Source organism: Komagataella phaffii, chromosome 4 (assembly GCF_000027005.1).
Source record: "Komagataella phaffii GS115 chromosome 4, complete sequence".
Lineage (NCBI taxonomy): Eukaryota > Fungi > Ascomycota > Pichiomycetes > Pichiales > Pichiaceae > Komagataella > Komagataella phaffii.
The window spans coordinates 1,504,417-1,521,147 of NC_012966.1; the positions used below are offsets into that span (position 1 = coordinate 1,504,417).

General features: G+C 41.6%; 10 protein-coding genes across 10 annotated transcripts; 6 read left to right on the forward strand and 4 right to left on the reverse strand.

Moving 5' to 3' along the window:
* Positions 1-191: 191 nt before the first annotated feature.
* PAS_chr4_0793 (Hypothetical protein) lies at positions 192-1,070 on the reverse strand (the record flags this gene model as incomplete). The annotated part of the gene is made up of 1 exon (XM_002494196.1): positions 192-1,070. One exon carries the CDS (start codon positions 1,068-1,070, stop codon positions 192-194), a length of 879 nt encoding a protein of 292 aa, XP_002494241.1.
* Positions 1,071-1,308: 238 nt separating this feature from the next.
* Positions 1,309-2,586, forward strand: PAS_chr4_0794 (Peroxisomal membrane peroxin that is a central component of the peroxisomal protein import machinery; the record flags this gene model as incomplete). The annotated part of the gene is made up of 1 exon (XM_002494197.1): positions 1,309-2,586. The coding sequence occupies one exon, from the start codon at positions 1,309-1,311 to the stop codon at positions 2,584-2,586; it is 1,278 nt and encodes a 425-aa protein (XP_002494242.1).
* Positions 2,587-3,147: 561 nt separating this feature from the next.
* PAS_chr4_0795 (Homoaconitase, catalyzes the conversion of homocitrate to homoisocitrate, which is a step in the lys) lies at positions 3,148-5,226 on the forward strand (the record flags this gene model as incomplete). Its single annotated transcript, XM_002494198.1, has 1 exon — positions 3,148-5,226. One exon carries the CDS (start codon positions 3,148-3,150, stop codon positions 5,224-5,226), a length of 2,079 nt encoding a protein of 692 aa, XP_002494243.1.
* Positions 5,227-5,338: 112 nt separating this feature from the next.
* PAS_chr4_0796 (Nuclear protein related to mammalian high mobility group (HMG) proteins) lies at positions 5,339-5,803 on the reverse strand (the record flags this gene model as incomplete). Its single annotated transcript, XM_002494199.1, has 1 exon — positions 5,339-5,803. The coding sequence occupies one exon, from the start codon at positions 5,801-5,803 to the stop codon at positions 5,339-5,341; it is 465 nt and encodes a 154-aa protein (XP_002494244.1).
* A 218-nt stretch (positions 5,804-6,021) lies between these two features.
* On the forward strand, positions 6,022-9,081 carry PAS_chr4_0797 (Hypothetical protein; the record flags this gene model as incomplete). The annotated part of the gene is made up of 1 exon (XM_002494200.1): positions 6,022-9,081. The coding sequence occupies one exon, from the start codon at positions 6,022-6,024 to the stop codon at positions 9,079-9,081; it is 3,060 nt and encodes a 1,019-aa protein (XP_002494245.1).
* A 131-nt stretch (positions 9,082-9,212) lies between these two features.
* PAS_chr4_0798 (Essential beta-coat protein of the COPI coatomer) lies at positions 9,213-12,111 on the forward strand (the record flags this gene model as incomplete). The annotated part of the gene is made up of 2 exons (XM_002494201.1): positions 9,213-9,245; positions 9,298-12,111. The coding sequence occupies 2 exons, from the start codon at positions 9,213-9,215 to the stop codon at positions 12,109-12,111; spliced, it is 2,847 nt and encodes a 948-aa protein (XP_002494246.1).
* Positions 12,112-12,185: 74 nt separating this feature from the next.
* Positions 12,186-13,082, reverse strand: PAS_chr4_0799 (mitochondrial 54S ribosomal protein YmL7/YmL5; the record flags this gene model as incomplete). The annotated part of the gene is made up of 1 exon (XM_002494202.1): positions 12,186-13,082. One exon carries the CDS (start codon positions 13,080-13,082, stop codon positions 12,186-12,188), a length of 897 nt encoding a protein of 298 aa, XP_002494247.1.
* Positions 13,083-13,256: 174 nt separating this feature from the next.
* PAS_chr4_0800 (Cytoplasmic nucleoporin required for polyadenylated RNA export but not for protein import) lies at positions 13,257-14,735 on the forward strand (the record flags this gene model as incomplete). Its single annotated transcript, XM_002494203.1, has 1 exon — positions 13,257-14,735. One exon carries the CDS (start codon positions 13,257-13,259, stop codon positions 14,733-14,735), a length of 1,479 nt encoding a protein of 492 aa, XP_002494248.1.
* Positions 14,736-14,885: 150 nt separating this feature from the next.
* Positions 14,886-15,451, forward strand: PAS_chr4_0996 (uncharacterized protein; the record flags this gene model as incomplete). The annotated part of the gene is made up of 2 exons (XM_002494204.1): positions 14,886-14,897; positions 14,924-15,451. 2 exons carry the CDS (start codon positions 14,886-14,888, stop codon positions 15,449-15,451), a joined length of 540 nt encoding a protein of 179 aa, XP_002494249.1.
* Positions 15,452-15,498: 47 nt separating this feature from the next.
* Positions 15,499-16,404, reverse strand: PAS_chr4_0801 (uncharacterized protein; the record flags this gene model as incomplete). The annotated part of the gene is made up of 1 exon (XM_002494205.1): positions 15,499-16,404. The coding sequence occupies one exon, from the start codon at positions 16,402-16,404 to the stop codon at positions 15,499-15,501; it is 906 nt and encodes a 301-aa protein (XP_002494250.1).
* Between the last annotated feature and the right edge of the window lie 327 nt (positions 16,405-16,731).

The following is a 16,731-nucleotide window of genomic DNA, read 5'->3' on the forward strand; positions in this document are numbered from 1 at the left end:
GAAAGAAGGCCGAGTGTGTTAACCTGGGCAGAGGGCAGATTCCGGGGGGAGATATGCACTTTACAAAAAATTCTCGACGGGAAGAAATGACTTCTGATTGATTGCTAAGACCGGATGTTGACACCGTTTCTTAGTTCTACTTCTACTAGTTTACAATGGTCTATATATAATGCTATTTTGAGTCCACTAAGCTAAATGCTGTTTCTCTTAGCATAGTCAATGATTAGTTTTTCACTCATTTGTACAACAATCGGTTTGGTATCTGCAATGACACTAGAGATAATTCTGGAGGTTAGCTTGCATACATAAGCCGGTTCTGTTCCTTGATAATAATTCCAATCAAGGTCTAGTTTGCGAAGATAATCTCTGGATAGACCAGCTCTTTCTTCTTCGTTTAGGATTTTATCGCTATGCAACACCGAAATATTCCTGTAAACCCATTGATCTAGTGGTTGATGCAATCCTATCCCGTGATACTTAGAGCAGCTCTCTTTTAGAGCCCAATACTGTGTTAGAATTTCAAATTGTCTATCTTCTGTGTGTCGAGGAAGTTCACGTTCAAGAAAGTTCGTTTCGTCTGGGTGAAAAATATCAGAAAAGGATCGTAAAAGCTGTATTGGGTCCTCTTGAAACTGTTTGATTGTTTGTATATCAGCCAAATCGATTCCTAATTGCTTAATCGAAGGTTTTTCAGACTCACTTCCCAGTTTTTGTGCATCTTTTCTTCGAAAGACAATTCCTACTACAGATTCATCGTCTGCCATATTATATTCCAATTGTTTTATAGATGGCTTGCCACACGGTGCCACAGTTATCTCAGGTTCAAACAGGGTGTCCATCTCATAGTTTAAGGACAGAATTGTTCTTAGCAACAAGCCTCCTAGTAAGGCCATCCTCTGATCATGTCTATTCTTTCTCGCTAGGATTCTGTTACGCTGTTTCAACGACAATTGACGTAAACACAGTTCCATTAAATAATCATCTTCTAACTCGTTGCCGACTTTGACCACTACAAGAATATTTCTTTCTCCTTCTGTCAACTGCTTCCAATGTTGAAAGACATCGTCCATTCTTCAACGAAGAAGTTTATTAGAACAGTATTACCTAATCTGAGAAGTTCAAGGCGACGTGTACTGATCCATATGGTCCCATCATCACTGCATGATATTCTGGATTCTTAGGCTATCGGAGTCGTGTATCTACCAGAACTTTATCACAAGCCAAGCGGAGAAGATCATATTTAAGGCCCATCTTCCCCAACCTCGAGTAGTGTTTGTTGTTGTGCCATCTGTTATCAAGCCGTCCGAAATGTCCAGTATACGTGAAGAAATGGTGACTTCGGCAGTGGAGTTTCTAAAGAACCCACAGATTGCCGATTCGCCTCTTGCAAAAAAGATCGAATTCATTGAAAGCAAAGGCTTGAATGAAGCCGAGGTTAAGGAGGCATTGCTGAGATCACAGGGTGGTAATGGTTCGTCCTCAGTTGCCTCCCAAGTGTCATCGTATTCTCCCTCAGCATCTCAGTCTAGTGTAGCGCCATCTCCTCCTCCTTTTCCTGATCATTATAGAAATGCCCCGCCATTGCCCGAAAGAGACTGGAAAGATTATTTTGTAATGGCTACAGCTACTGCCGGTGTTTCGTTTGGGCTTTATAAAGTCATCAGCAACTACGTTTTACCAAAACTTCTGCCCCCTTCGAAGGAAGCTATTGAGTTGGATAAAGAAGCTATTGATCGTGAATTTACTCGCGTGGAAGCTCTGCTCAACACGTTTGAAGAAGACCAAAAAGCGTTTTATGAGGAACAAAGAGAGAAGAGCGGCAAGATTGAAGATACTCTGACTGAAATTGATGCAATAATTTCCAAAACTAACGAGAAGAATTTAAATAACGAGGAATCCTTGAAGTATTTAAAGCTGGAGATTGAGAGCATAAAGAATACGTTGATGAAAAACATTGATTCGCAAAAGTCTACCATTTCCAGTGAACTTGGTAGTATTGAAGCCCAATTAGATGAATTAAAGAAACTCATTGTAGCGAAACCTGAAGATGAACCCATCCGAGCAGCTCCCCAGCCGTCATTAACAACCGGCGCTAATAGCTTAACCTCCGAAAGCTCTGGTAGGTCTTCAATTCCTCACAGCCAGTCTGTACCAATAAGGACACAACTCACAACTCCTCCATCGGACTCTGACACATCTGGTCCTGCCAAATTGCACATTCCGCCAGCAACATCGATCCCATCATTAAAGGACATTTTGAGAAAAGAAAAGAATAGAACCGTCGATACTTTTTCAAAGAGTAATCTAGGTAAGGACCTGGAAAGCGTGGCTCAGTCCGATCCAGATAAAGTTGAGAAGTACGAAGGCCGCAGAGATCTTAAAAGTTTGGAGCGTCCCGAGGAGGACGAGAAAAAGGAGGACGACGTTGAAGATGGAGGGGATAAGGACAAACTGGCTTCTTCCCTGGAGTCCGTCAAGCTTCCTCCAAGCTCCGAGCAGGTACAAGCACCAGCTCCAAAAGAGAGGACATCGAGTAGTTCTTCTAGAAGCGGTATACCAGCTTGGCAGTTGGCAGCTCAAAGCTGAGTTGTCATGATTAATAATTTTGTATTTATGTATCGCTGTTGATCAACGGTAATAGAAAGTTACTTACTTGAGAAGCTCAGCTTCTGGGCGCATTATGCATTGAAATTTACCGAGGAGGCAGTATCTAGATGACAAGGATTCATAAGCATCCAGACAAAATCAGATTCTGTAACGAGGCGGATATATCATGGAAATGAACTGAATCAAGTGTGTTATGAAATTACCCCACTAAATCTGAGTTTTCTCACACAGATTTAGTGTCGATGCGAATAGCCAGATCAGTATTATTGAATCTGGCTAGACTTGGACGACATTTGAGCAAAATGAAGTGTAAGGTTCTGTGCATTTGAAACCATGATCAGCTAGAGCAAACTAAAACTAGCAAATACAGACAGTGAACAGAGGCCAAAAAGTCCTCTACATTACCTGGGCGACTGAGCTGAAAACTGAATCTTTCTCACTTCGCTTATCTTCAAGTGAGATTTTACTTTTTTCATTGTGTCACAATTTTTTTTCTCCATTTTTTTTCCCTGAAGGTATTAGTCATCCTACACAGCGACCATGAACCAACTGAATATCAGAGGTTTGGCCCAGAGAAGTAGAGCCAAGTTGTTCAGCCGATCATTTGCTTCAACTGCAATTTCTCGAGGTCAAAATTTGACTGAAAAAATTGTTCAAAAGTACGCCGTGGGACTTCCTGAAGGTAAATTTGTCCATAGTGGAGACTATGTGACAATCAAGCCTGCACATGTGATGTCCCACGATAATTCATGGCCTGTTGCTCTGAAATTCAAGGGTCTGGGTGCATCAAAGGTGTTCGACAACCGTCAGATCGTTAACACCTTGGATCATGATGTGCAAAACAAATCTGAAAAAAATTTGGAAAAATACGAGAACATCAAGAACTTTGCCAAGGAACAAGGAATTGATTTCTATCCAGCTGGGAGAGGTATCGGGCACCAGATCATGATCGAAGAAGGTTACGCTTTCCCTCTAAACGTAACTGTTGCATCAGACTCGCATTCGAATACCTATGGTGGTATTGGGGCTCTTGGAACTCCTGTTGTTCGGACGGATGCCGCTTCTATCTGGGCTACAGGTCAGACGTGGTGGCAGGTTCCTCCCGTTGCCAAAGTGGAGCTCAAGGGAAAGCTTCCCAAAGGTGTCACTGGGAAAGATGTCATTGTGTCTCTTTGTGGATTATTCAACAATGATGAGGTCTTGAACCACGCTATTGAATTCGTTGGAGAAGAAATTGAAAATCTTCCAGTTGACTATAGACTCACCATTGCCAATATGACCACCGAATGGGGTGCTCTCTCTGGTCTTTTCCCTGTTGATGACACTCTGATCAGATGGTACACGAATAGAATGATCAAGTTAGGGCCTGGCCATCCCCGTATCAATGAAGAGACTTTGTCCGATTTGATTACCAACAAGATGGATGCTGACCCCGATGCTTACTACGCCAAAACCTTAACAGTAGACCTCTCCACCATGTCTCCGTACATATCCGGACCAAACTCTGTAAAGATTTCTAATTCTCTGGAGGATCTGTCCAACAAGAACATGAAGATAAACAAGGCCTATTTGGTCTCATGTACCAATTCCAGACTGTCCGACATAAGGGCTGCTGCTGATGTTATCAAGGGTAAGAAAGTTGCTCCTGGTGTCGAGTTTTACATTGCAGCCGCCTCCAGTGAAGTTCAGAAAGAGGCTGAATCTGATGGTTCGTGGAATTCATTGATCGATGCCGGTGCTATTACTTTACCGGCAGGTTGTGGTCCCTGTATTGGTCTAGGAACTGGTTTGTTGGAAGAAGGCGAAGTTGGTATTTCCGCTACCAACAGAAACTTCAAAGGTAGAATGGGGTCAAAGGATGCGCTCGCATTCTTGGCTTCCCCAGAAGTTGTTGCAGCATCTGCAGTGATGGGTAAGATTGCTGGACCAGAAGAAGTTGAGGGAAACCCAGTAAAACGTGTCAGAGACCTTAAAAAGAGCATAATTATTCACGAACCTGAACAATCGGAATCTGCAGGAGGAGCTGTGGAAGTTCTTGCTGGTTTCCCCGAGTCGATTGAAGGTGAGCTAATTCTCTGTGATGCTGATAACATCAATACTGACGGTATCTATCCAGGAAAATACACTTACCAGGACGATGTTTCTCGTGAAAAAATGGCCGAAGTCTGTATGGAGAATTACGACCCAGAATTCGGAAGCAAAACCAAACCGGGCGATATTATTGTGTCAGGTTATAACTTTGGAACAGGGTCTTCAAGAGAGCAAGCGGCTACCGCAATCTTAGCCAGAGACATGAAGTTGATTGTGGCAGGTTCCTTTGGTAATATTTTTTCCAGAAATTCCATTAACAACGCCTTACTGACTCTTGAGATCCCTAAGTTAATCAACATGCTAAGAGAAAAGTATTCCAGTAACGAGGAGAAGGAATTGACCCGAAGAACTGGATGGTTCCTCAAATGGGATGTCAAAGCCGCTACCGTGACTGTTACTGACGGCAAGAGTGGAGAAGTTGTCTTGAAACAAAAAGTTGGAGAATTGGGAACCAATCTGCAAGATATCATTATTAAAGGCGGTCTTGAAGGTTGGGTCAAGGCCAAACTGGCCGAAACCAGTACGTAGAGTGACATTGTCACAATATATTTATTTATTTATTGATAGAATAGAAATTCCTGTATCTACCTACTAATATACAGAGTGTTTACTAAACCGTCCTTCCCTCTTTTTCTCTCACTTACAACGAGCCAACTTCCTTGACTACCTCGTCGAAAGAATCTTTGTACTCTTCGGCTGTTTTGCTTTCTCCCTTCTTGCTCTTGTTAGCATTTGGAACGATCATGACACAAGAAGTTGGGCGCTTGGTAGCTCCAGCAGATCCCAGATCCTCCTTAGAAGGTAAGAACAAATATGGAACGTTACTATCCTCACATAAAACTGGAATATGAGAAATAACATCTGGTGGTGAAATGTCACCTGCAATGATCACTAACCCTTTCTCTCCCTTTCTTAAGGATTTCACGACCTCTTTAACACCTCTTCTCACATGCTTGGCTTTGGAAGCCTTCTTGACAGTTTTGAGAACCTTTTTGTTAAGCTTTTTAGAGGCTAAAGGTTTAGCAAAAGGCAAAAGTGCAGGCAACTTCTTGTCGTAGTTGTCTTCAGTTTCCTCCTTACTGGCGCTCTTCTCTTTTTTTGACATTGTTTGATAGTTGAATTATCGGAAACTAAAAAAAAATTTCAACTATACCAGCTTACAAAAAAAAATTTAAGCACTGAGAACTTGGTCGTGTCCACTCTATTTTACTAGATATTTGTATCAAGCTTAAGTAATAATTTGAACTAAGGTCGTGCATTCACAACTTTGCTTTACTATCTCAGAAAGCACTACTTCACTTCAGGAAGAGACATAAGGTGAACATGTCTTCAAAGAAGGACTCTTCCAAGAGAATGTCCCTCTTCGGACCGCTGAAGGGTACCGGAATACTTGGATTTGGTCACAATGACACTAAACAGCAGCATGGCCACAAAAAGACTCTTTCGGACTCAAATACCAAAAGGAAACAGACTATTCTCCTACCAGATGACCGACTCCACAGTTCAGACGTTTCAAGGGCTTCTTCTAATACTATTTCTGATTTACCACTTCCGAACGCTCCCAAGACGAATCTTTCACTCTCGCCTGATTTTGCGAGATCCTTTTCACCTCCTCGTATGGTTGATTCGCAGTTTCATCCGTCTGTGATGAATGGTCAACAACTCCAAGCTGAAGTATCGACAGAGGAATTTAACTTTCATTCCTCGCACATAGCTCCTGCCAAGTCTCTAACACGGAGACGACCTCCGCCCAGAGATCCGTCGCCAGTAAAGGATCAGTTGAATCATGGTTCAAATGCTGAGGTTCTTCAAGAGAAGATCACTGTCAAGGAAAGCAATGACACCGGCGCAGAAAAAGAACTGGAAAGGGTCAACAATTCTGAAGCTTCTACTCAGGTCAACAATATTGTTGAAGGAGAAGACTCGGGTTTTACGCCTGAGACTAACTATTCCACCGGTGTAACTAATGATGTAAATGATATTTCCACAAATTTGAAGTTAAACACAACAGCAGCCGTTAGCTCTTCCAGTAATAAATCGATCTCATCAACACCATTAAACAAAATTATCTCATCTTTAGAAAATGAGCTCAACGAGATGAGAGATAATGATGCAAGTTCAACAAGTCTTGGTCAGTATAGCTCTTCCTTTTCACAGCAATCTTCAGTGTATTCACCTCTCAATTTTAATGGTAGAAGGGCAACTAGTGACGAAAGGAAGTCCTTAGATTCAAGTATCTATTCTTCTCATACCGAAAATTCGCAGCAATCTCACACGTCCCTCTTAAGAAATGAGATCAATGCGCTGCTAATATCTGACGATATCAACCACGAAATACAACAAAAAACGTACACTGAGAACAATAATGACGAAGATTTGACAGACAACGAGGAGTCTTACAAGAAGGGCCATACAAGGGCTGCGCCCAGTGATGCTACGGTGAAAGTGTTTGACATACCTAGTGTTAATGTGCAGAACGAAATTGAAGAGGAGGTTGTGGCAATTCCGAGGGAAAAAGCAGGCACCACTGACATCCATGCCCTATTGAATGATGGAACCATTTCACCCCCAGTTTTTGTTCCTCCTCATGTTGATTCATCCCCTAGAAGTTCATGCACTAGTGGTCAGAGTGGAGAAATTTTCTATGATATGAGTGAAGTAGCAAGTGCTGCTCGGTCTGATCATGCTAAGGACAATTTTAATAGTTTTTCTCATGAAGACGATGAAGACTACGATTATAATTATGATGACTACCTTGAAGGAAACGATTCTACAGTGGTTCAAGAAGAATTAGAAAGTACCCATTCCCAGAAAGACTTATTAGCAGAGACTAAGGCCAGTATAGAGTCGGATGATCAAAGAATTCTTGGAAGCCATAGTGACCTGGAACCTTCTTTGAGTGCGCATTCTGAAGCCCATTCTGATTCTAGTGAGTCAGTTTCAATTGACCAATTTTCGTACGATCCAAATGAAAACCTGCAAAATCTGGGATCTAGTAATGCTGCTCCCATAGAGGAAAAAAGCAACTTAATCTATGCTCCAATTCCAAGAAACACCAGGCGTGATTCTATGGAATTGGCAGATAGTGGTACAGCATCGTCACTGGAGCTGGAAGTAGAACAGGCTCCCGTTGTTAGTAATGAAAACAGCCCCTTAGTATCCCCACAGCTCCTAGCCAAAAATAATGAGGAAGAGATTTTTGTTGAAGAACCAAAAAAGCTCACGGTTATTAACACGGACGAAGACTTATCGCAACCACGGAAACTCTCCGTTGTTAACAGCGACCAAGATTTCTTGGAACCACTTGAGGCTGGGGATAACCAATTGCATGTCAATTCATCGCAATCTAACTTGAATTTAGCTGGAAATTATCAACATTCTGGAGCTAATTCTAGGCACTCTTCCATATCGAGGAACAAGCTTTTTGAAGATAGCTCGTCATCTGACGAAAATGAGTCGGATCACAGCAATATCAATTTTGTTGCAAGATCACCCATTCGAAAGATGTATGTCACTAATAATGCTAGTCCTCCAGATTTTTTTGTCCAGCGGTCGGAAGAAACCCATTTGGAACCAGTGTCTGATGATGGACATCATGTCGACCGATCTTCTCCTTTGTCCGCAGGAAAACGAGATGATCAAGAAAAGAATGACTATGTATCTGCCTACGACCGAAGAGAGGCGTCATTTGTGGCTCCGTTGGTTCACGTTAATGAACCAACTGCTGTTGGATCAAAGGCATTGAATAGAAGGCCACCACCAGGAATCAGCACAGCACGTAAGACCCGCGGTGTATCTAACCCCCCTCCGCCAGAAATTTACGATACTCATATCCAAACCATAACTCCAGTTGATCCCTCTTTAAAACGACAAGCTTCAAACGAACACATAAAAGAAGTACATGAAGGTGAAGGAGTACCTTCGGCATATGTTCTCGCGTTGAGGGAAAGAGCTGGCATCTCTGTAAGCAAAGTCCCAGCTTCCGAATGGAAGCTTCCACTAGCTATTCGACCTCATAAATCCACCTTTGCAAAGACAAAACCCAACTCCAAAATTAGTACAGTCAGCAGAAGGTTCCTGTCGAACTCTGACATCAAGCATGGAGGCAGTCTTAAGCCCCGTCTTCTGGCATCGGAAATCGATGATACTGATATGGTCATTCTTCCCAAAGAACCAGCTCACACTCCAGGTAACCAGTTGAGGAAACTTCAAACATTGCAGGATCCTTCTGAAGATCAGCTGGGAGATTTAGTTGACTTTGGTGCTGAATCCACATTACAGAGAAATACCAGTCTTACCAGCACCTCAACAGTTCAGCCTGGAACCGACCTACATCCAATGCGACTATTCATTGCTAATCCAGACGGAGAAGATAGTTCTTAAGTATTCTGTATTATATAATCTTACTTTTCCGCCAACCTACTTTTTTGTTTTCGCGCGCGCGTGTGCCCGTCGTACTTGACAACAAAACGACAAGATCGACTTAACCAGCTACCAAGGTTGACTGATTCACTATGTCAGACGTTGCTTATACGATTCTTGGTGAAGTAGGTTATTTTAGAGCATATTGTATGCAACGAAGGTACTAACAAGTTCTAGTCGAATTTTCACGAACAGCTCACGGTTCAGGAGTTCAAGACCTTGCTTGAGAAAGGTAGAGATGAAGAAAAGATTGACACCATGAAAAAGGTCCTTATCACCATGCTAAACGGTAATTTAATGCCTTCATTGTTGATGCACATTATCCGATTTGTTATGCCTTCAAAGAACAAGGAATTGAAAAAATTGCTCTATTTCTATTGGGAGATTTGTCCAAAATACGAAGAGAATGGTAAGCTCAGGCAAGAAATGATTCTCGTCTGTAATGCTATTCAACATGATCTTGCTCACCCAAATGAGTACATTAGAGGTAACACATTGCGGTTCGTCACTAAATTAAAAGAACCAGAACTGATAGAGCCATTGATCCCTCCTATTCGTCAGTGTTTGGAGCATAGACACGCCTATGTCAGAAAGAATGCTGCGTTTGCAATCTATTCGATTTTCAAAGTATCTGACCACTTGTTGCCAGATGCCGCAGAAGTTCTAGGGAACTTCTTGGCTGTGGAGACGGATACCACTTGTAAACGTAACGCTTTCGCCTGTCTGGGTCAATTAAACCGTGAAATGGCTCTTGGCTATTTACAGGAACAGCTTGCTGATTTGGTGAGTCTTGACTCACTTTTGCAATTGGCCTTTATTGAGTTTATTCGCAAAGATTCAATTGTCGCTCCGGAGTTAAGAGAGCAATATCTGAGTATTGTATCAGAGTTGTTGGATTCTCCAAGTAGCTCGGTCGGTTACGAGGCAGCAATTACATTGACTGTATTGACCAATTCGCAGATTGAGGTTGCCAGTGCTGCTTCCAAGTTCATCGATTTAGCAATCAAAGAAGCTAACACCACTGTCAAGACAATTGCCCTTGAAAGACTTAGAGAGCTATATCTAAGAAATGTTGGCATCTTAGACGATTACGTGTTAGATGTGCTTAGAATTCTCACTACTTCTGACTTGGGTGTCCGTAAGAAGGCTTTAGATTTATCTCTGGATATTACCTCCAGTGGCAATGTTGATGATGTCGTGAAATTCCTGAAGAAAGAATTGACGAAATCTATATCCTCAAATGAGGACAAATCAATAGAGTATCGCCAGCTGCTTATCACGGCAATTCACAAATGTGCCTTGAACTTTAACAGTGTTGCAGCAGATGTTGTTGATCTGTTGTTGGGATTTATCGAACAACTGAATTCTGCTGCCGCATCAGAGGTAGTTTCATTTGCCAAAGAGGTGGTAGAGAAGTTCCCGGCCTTGAGATCCAAAATCATCAATCGTTTATTACATGCCTTGGAGAACGTTAAAAGTGGAAAGGTTTACAGAGGTTCCTTGTGGATTTTGAGTGAATATGCTGAAGAAGAAAAGGATATCCAGGACGTATGGAGACATATTCGTAATAAAATTGGTGAACTTCCAATTTTAAGTACTGAAAAGAGACTGCAAAACAAAGAAGCTGTTGTCTCCAACGAAAATGATGAAAATGGATATACTAATGGCTCAAGCAAACCAATTATTTTGCCTGATGGTTCATACGCAACAGAAAATGCATTTACAGCCGAGTTGGAGAAACATGTTGAAGATAAAACTGGGGAGGAGAGGCCAACATTGCGTGCTTTGATTTTAGATGGAGACTTTTATCTTGCAGCAGTTCTCTCTTCGACCTTACTCAAGCTTATCCTGAGTTTTCAGAAAATTTCGTCCAACACCAAGATTCTCAATGCAATGAAGGCTGAAGCAATGTTGATTATGGTTTCGATTTTAAGAGTTGGTGAAACTTCCTTTTCCAAGAAAAAGATTGACGAAGATTCCCAAGAGCGTATTTTCTCTATAGTCAGATTCTTGGCTGAAAACAAAACAGACGATGACTTCATCCAACATGCGTTTTTGGATGATACAAAAACTGCTTTCAGAAACTTGCTCATTGAAGCTGATAAGAAAAAGGCCCAGAAAGATAAGTCAAAGTTGCAGCAAGCTGCCCAACAACCATACGACAGTATTTCATTCAGGCAATTTTCCAAAGAAGTTGACACTGAAGAATACTCATTGGAGGAACAACTTGCGGCTTCCACTAAGGATGATCTGTCCTCCAAATTAAAAAAGATAGTCCAACTAACTGGCTTCTCTGATTCCGTATATGCTGAGGCATATGTGAAAGTTCATCAATTCGATGTTGTTCTTGATGTCCTCTTGGTCAATCAAACTACTGAGACTTTGCGTAACTTAACTGTGGAATTTGCTGCTTTGGGTGATCTAAAAGTCATAGATAAACCGGGAACACAAAATGTTGGGCCTCATGGGTTCCTTAGAATTCAAGCTACTATTAAAGTTACTTCTGCTGACACTGGGGTCATCTTTGGTAACATCATTTACGATGGAGAAAAAGCCAACGACAGTAACATCGTGATTTTGAATGATATCAACGTGGACATCATGGACTACATTAAGCCCGCTACATGCTCAGAGGCCCAATTCCGTAAAATGTGGAACGAATTTGAGTGGGAAAACAAGATTATTGTTAAGTCTAACGTTGCTACTCTCAAAGAGTATCTGGATGTTTTACTGAAAGGTACCAACATGAATTGCCTGACTCCAGGTGCCATCATTGGGGAGGAATGTCAGTTTTTATCAGCAAACTTGTACTCTCATTCTTCATTCGGTGAAGACGCCCTTGCTAATCTGTGCATCGAGAAGCAAGCAGATGGGCCAATTATTGGACATGTACGTATTAGATCCAAGGGTCAAGGTCTTGCATTGTCGATGGGTGATCGAGTCGCAGCAATCGCTCGCCAATCCAATACGGCTACCGTATCGGTTGTCTAGAGGTCTAATTCGTGAATTACTATTGACAAGTATATACAAAGAGCAAAAGAATTATAAAGATAATTGCGATGAGCCTAATGGTCGTTCAGTAAATCTTTTGGGATTCTTTCAGTTCCAGTGAAAGGAATTCCCAATCCAGACAGAAGGATTCTAGCATCCATATCAACCTGACTAGATGTGTGAAATTGGACATCTATTCCAAATGTTCTAGGCCATAGATCTTGGTTGGCTTCAATTTCAGGGAAAAACTTAATACTCTCTGGTTCCAAGCCAAAAGAAATGGTTCCAAATCGGTCACCAGATCTATTGGAAATGCCTTTAAACTCTCTGATTCTTGGTAACACCAACTCTGTCAAGGTGGACAAAAACTGGGACATTTCTCTACCTTCCAAAGCAACCTTAGCACCCATTTTCATACCTGGACGAAGTTTCCACGTAGGAACATTAGTTTTGGCGTAAATTGGAGTTGGTTTCACACCAGTAATCTGCTGTAGTTGTAGTGTGGCAGGGATGGCCAGAGAGGAGTTTAATTTAGCTTCTTTCACAAAACACGAAAGAGTGATCTTGGTCAAACCCGGAATATTCTTGTAGGTTCTCGGTTTGATATCTGGAGTGGGAACACGTTCACCTCTTGGTACTCGTGGAGGACGATTGATATGATAGGGAGAAGTCAAGTCCCATTGTCTTCGTTTATTTCCCGGAACGGTTTTTTGACCATGTACATAGTTTATCAAAAGAAGGTCAGGCTTCAAAGTGTTCTCATAATATTCTTGGACTCTATCTTGATGTGTGTAACGAGGAACAAACTTTGGAGATCTGATGTCGTTTGGAGAGAGCTTCAACTCTGGATATTTAGGAGATAACTTGGTCTTGTCAATTTTCACCCTGTGGTGCACTGGCTTAACTATAGAGCATCCCACCTTGTGTGCCGTAGGGGAGCTGGAGAAATTACGGATTGCCCTGTTAAACATCTACCTATTAAGTTGTTCGAATGGACTTTTCGAAGGTGAAAAAAATGTTTGGTAGAGTGGGTACCATTTGAAAACTTTTCGCGCCTCAAAGAGGAAAGTTGATTTCAGTGCTTATATAATCCAAAAACTATCTCAAGACTTCCAAACAGACCACATACAAAACAAGGTGAAGTAATGCGATTCGGTTTGCCCGCTGACTTCTATGAGGATGATGCCAATGAAGAGGATCATCAGGCTTTGGTTTCAAATGAGAAGATACGGAAGGATATTTCAGACTTGTTGGGCCAACTTCAAATTGATTCGGTGAAGAAGTTTCCACCACCAATATCAATCATGGAGGAAACCATCCACTTGCCTGAACTGAAGAATCCTGATTACAATTCGGAAACAGAGGAGTCTGCTGAGTCTGACACTTCTGAGACACAGTCTTTAAATGCATATTTTGACTCTATACAGGATTATGTGGAACGATCCTTGAAGCAAAAGATCAGTCAGCAGAGAGAATCAGTTAATAATGTTTTACTTAAGCTTGAAGAAGAAAAAAGGAAGAAAGAGGCTGAAAGAAAGGCCAAAGAGGAGGCTGAAAGGCTCAGAAAAGAAGAGGAACAAAGGAATCAGAGAATTTTAGCTGAACAGAAAAAGAAGAAAGAGGAAGAGGAAAGAAAGAGAAGAGAAGAAGAACAAAAAGCAAAAGAAAAAGCTGAAAAGCTACTGAAAGAAAAAAGGGAGGCAGAATTAAAAGCCAAGGAGAGAGAGGAGGCCAAAAAGGGTTTTGGAATAACAAATTTCTCGGATGTTGAGAAACAATTTGTGTCATACAAGAAACAAATCGAACAAATAAAGAAAGAGATTGTAGAGGAGCTGAAGAAACCGGAGAATTCAGAACTAAAGAAGCAAGTAAATCAATTGAAGCGTAAGATTAACCCAAAATTTGGACAGTTGAATAACAGTACCTCTCAATTACAGAAAATTACACAGGAAGTACTCCAGTTAGTAGGAGAAGCACTAAACTTGGGCCAATTGGGATTAAAATGGATCCTAAATTTTATGGCAAAAGCTATTGTCTCCCAGGCAGAAACTGAAGTGACAGTATCTCCGCGGGCGGCTACTCCTTTAGCAAACTTGGCCGTCTCACTAATGACTGAAATTCCGGACTTCAAGACCTATCTTATGGCTAGATTCGTAAAGAAATGTCCGTTAATAATCGGATACACATGCAAAATTGATACAGAAGACGGAAGAGTACGTATGGGATGGAAGAGAAATTCTGATGGTAAATGGGAAGACGAAACCAGATACAATGAAAGACTGGGTGGAATCGCTATGGTGTATTTTGTGATAACCCAATTGCGCGTGGAACCAGACCTAGTTCCCATATCTGAAAGTTGGAAGTTTCTTGCTAGAATGCTTAATACTCCTTTGGAGTTACTGAGCAATGTGCACTTTCTGGTCACCAGTAACTGGTGGGATGCCTGTGCAATTGAATTTGTGAATACCTACGGAGAGCAGGCTAAGAAGTTGATGAATCTTGTATGGGATGACTGGACAGCCTCCGTTTCAGACAAGAAGTTTAGTGGCGCCGCTAGACTACGTTTACTCGGTGAGGACTACGTGAATGGCAGTATAGAAGGACTTGCTGAGATGAATAATTGAATAGATAGAGATACGATAACAGAATGATTATGTAATACATCTCGAGGTCGCAGTTTCCAATCCATAAATATCCAAGCGTCGGCTATCGTAACCTTGAAATTTGATCCCCCCTCACAGACATTCTTCCCGTTGATTCAACCCAATTGCAAAATGACTCGACCGGTGATACCGATACCAAAGACACCAAGCCCCCCTTTCCCTTGCTTGTTAAAAGAGCTCCAATCATTGCAGGATTTGGTCGAGGTTCCTCTGCTATTGGATGTCCCACAGCTAATATACCTATTGAGGCGCTCTCAGAGGCGGATAAACTAGACACAGGCGTATATTTTGGATGGTGTAAGATACATCCCGTGGATACACAGAAGGATGTCCACCAAAGACAAGATGGGACACAAGTTGAATTTAAATACGGAGACGGCCTACGAAAGGAGGTTGATATAAATACTGTTCTCCCAATGGTAATGTCTTTGGGTTGGAATCCATTCTTCAAAAACAAAGAAAAGGCGGCAGAAATCCATGTTATTCACAAGTTTCCTGAAACTTTTTATGGGGCTGAGTTGACCTTTAATATACTGGGATACATTCGCCCTGAGCTAGATTACACGTCGGTAGAGAGTTTGATCAAGGACATTGGCATCGACATTGAGGTTGCAAAAGACAGCCTAGCAACTGAAGGATATCAGAGTTACAAAGAACAGGTCCATAATGTTAAATAAGAATAATTAAATCCTTTAATAGAGTTGTATAGTGTCTTTCAATGGTTTTACATAAGGTTTAATTTTCTGTCGTCAGCTTTGGCACCAAACATTTTTCGGAGGGTGTTGATGGCTACAGTCAGCATTTTTCCAAACCAGTAGAAATTGAGCAGGTCAAGGACAAGATTGGAGCCCAGGATAACACCAACATTAAACCAGTTAAGCCTTGGATCACCTCTGGCTCCATAGAAATCATTGGCCAGTCTAAACACTTGATACCATCCCCAACATATTCTGATCAAAAAAAAGAGGAGAATTAGGATGATGTTGTTGATAAGTTTGACAGTGTCACTTATCCATGTTGGGAACTTGATTGCAAGCCACCTAATATTCAAAAATGGGGTTGATACTTCGAAAAGAAGAAAGATAGGGGCGTAGTACATAATGACAGGAGCCGGCGATAATCCAACCAAAAAGACAAGAGCAGAAACGACACCATGCAGAAAAAATTCTACTCCAAAATACTTTATATACAGCAAACAGGTAAGAGCATCCCAGATGAAATATCCAACGGCAACTGATACCACCATTTGTCCGTAAGGAGTGGATGCGAAAACATGGTCTTGCTGTAAGTGGGGGTTTTTAAACAGGGGAATGCAAAGGATCAATATCAACAAACTTTGGACAAATGATACTATGTGGATGGAAAAGTCAATTCGTGTCTTCGGTTTCAAAGAATTATAAAACTTGGGGTAAGCAAACTTCACGAACAGTCTGCTTATAGTAAATAGAGATTGATATACAAGAAAAGAAGCCACTATCTCGTGAATATGCTGTGAAACGACACCTTTTGGGGCGTATGGCTGGATGTACTCCTGGACCAGGGGGACTCTTAGATTCTTCAATGGATCATCATACTGATAAATTGATCTATAATAGTTGAAATAATAGTAAAGCTGATCAGTTATGAGCATTTTTTTGGCCTTTTCTTTGGGCAGAAGGAGTGCTAGTAGCCTGTAATCTAGTGACTATGCTCAGAATATGGTTCAAAAACGAGATATTTAAGATTAGAAGCAAGAAGCACCCAGCCTCAAATTAAAAACAGGGGAGCAGCGCGCCGGAGATTTGGTTGGGGTTGGGTTTGGCCACCTTGCGGGGGTGCCTTTCTCGCCTGGTTCAACAACAATAGTGAACAATAATCAATGCGTTGCCAAGGTCTGGGATACCGTGGTGAATAAGGCCAAGAGCTGGTTATTCCGGGCAATTCTTGTAGACTACGAGGATACTTCTTCAATCAATCA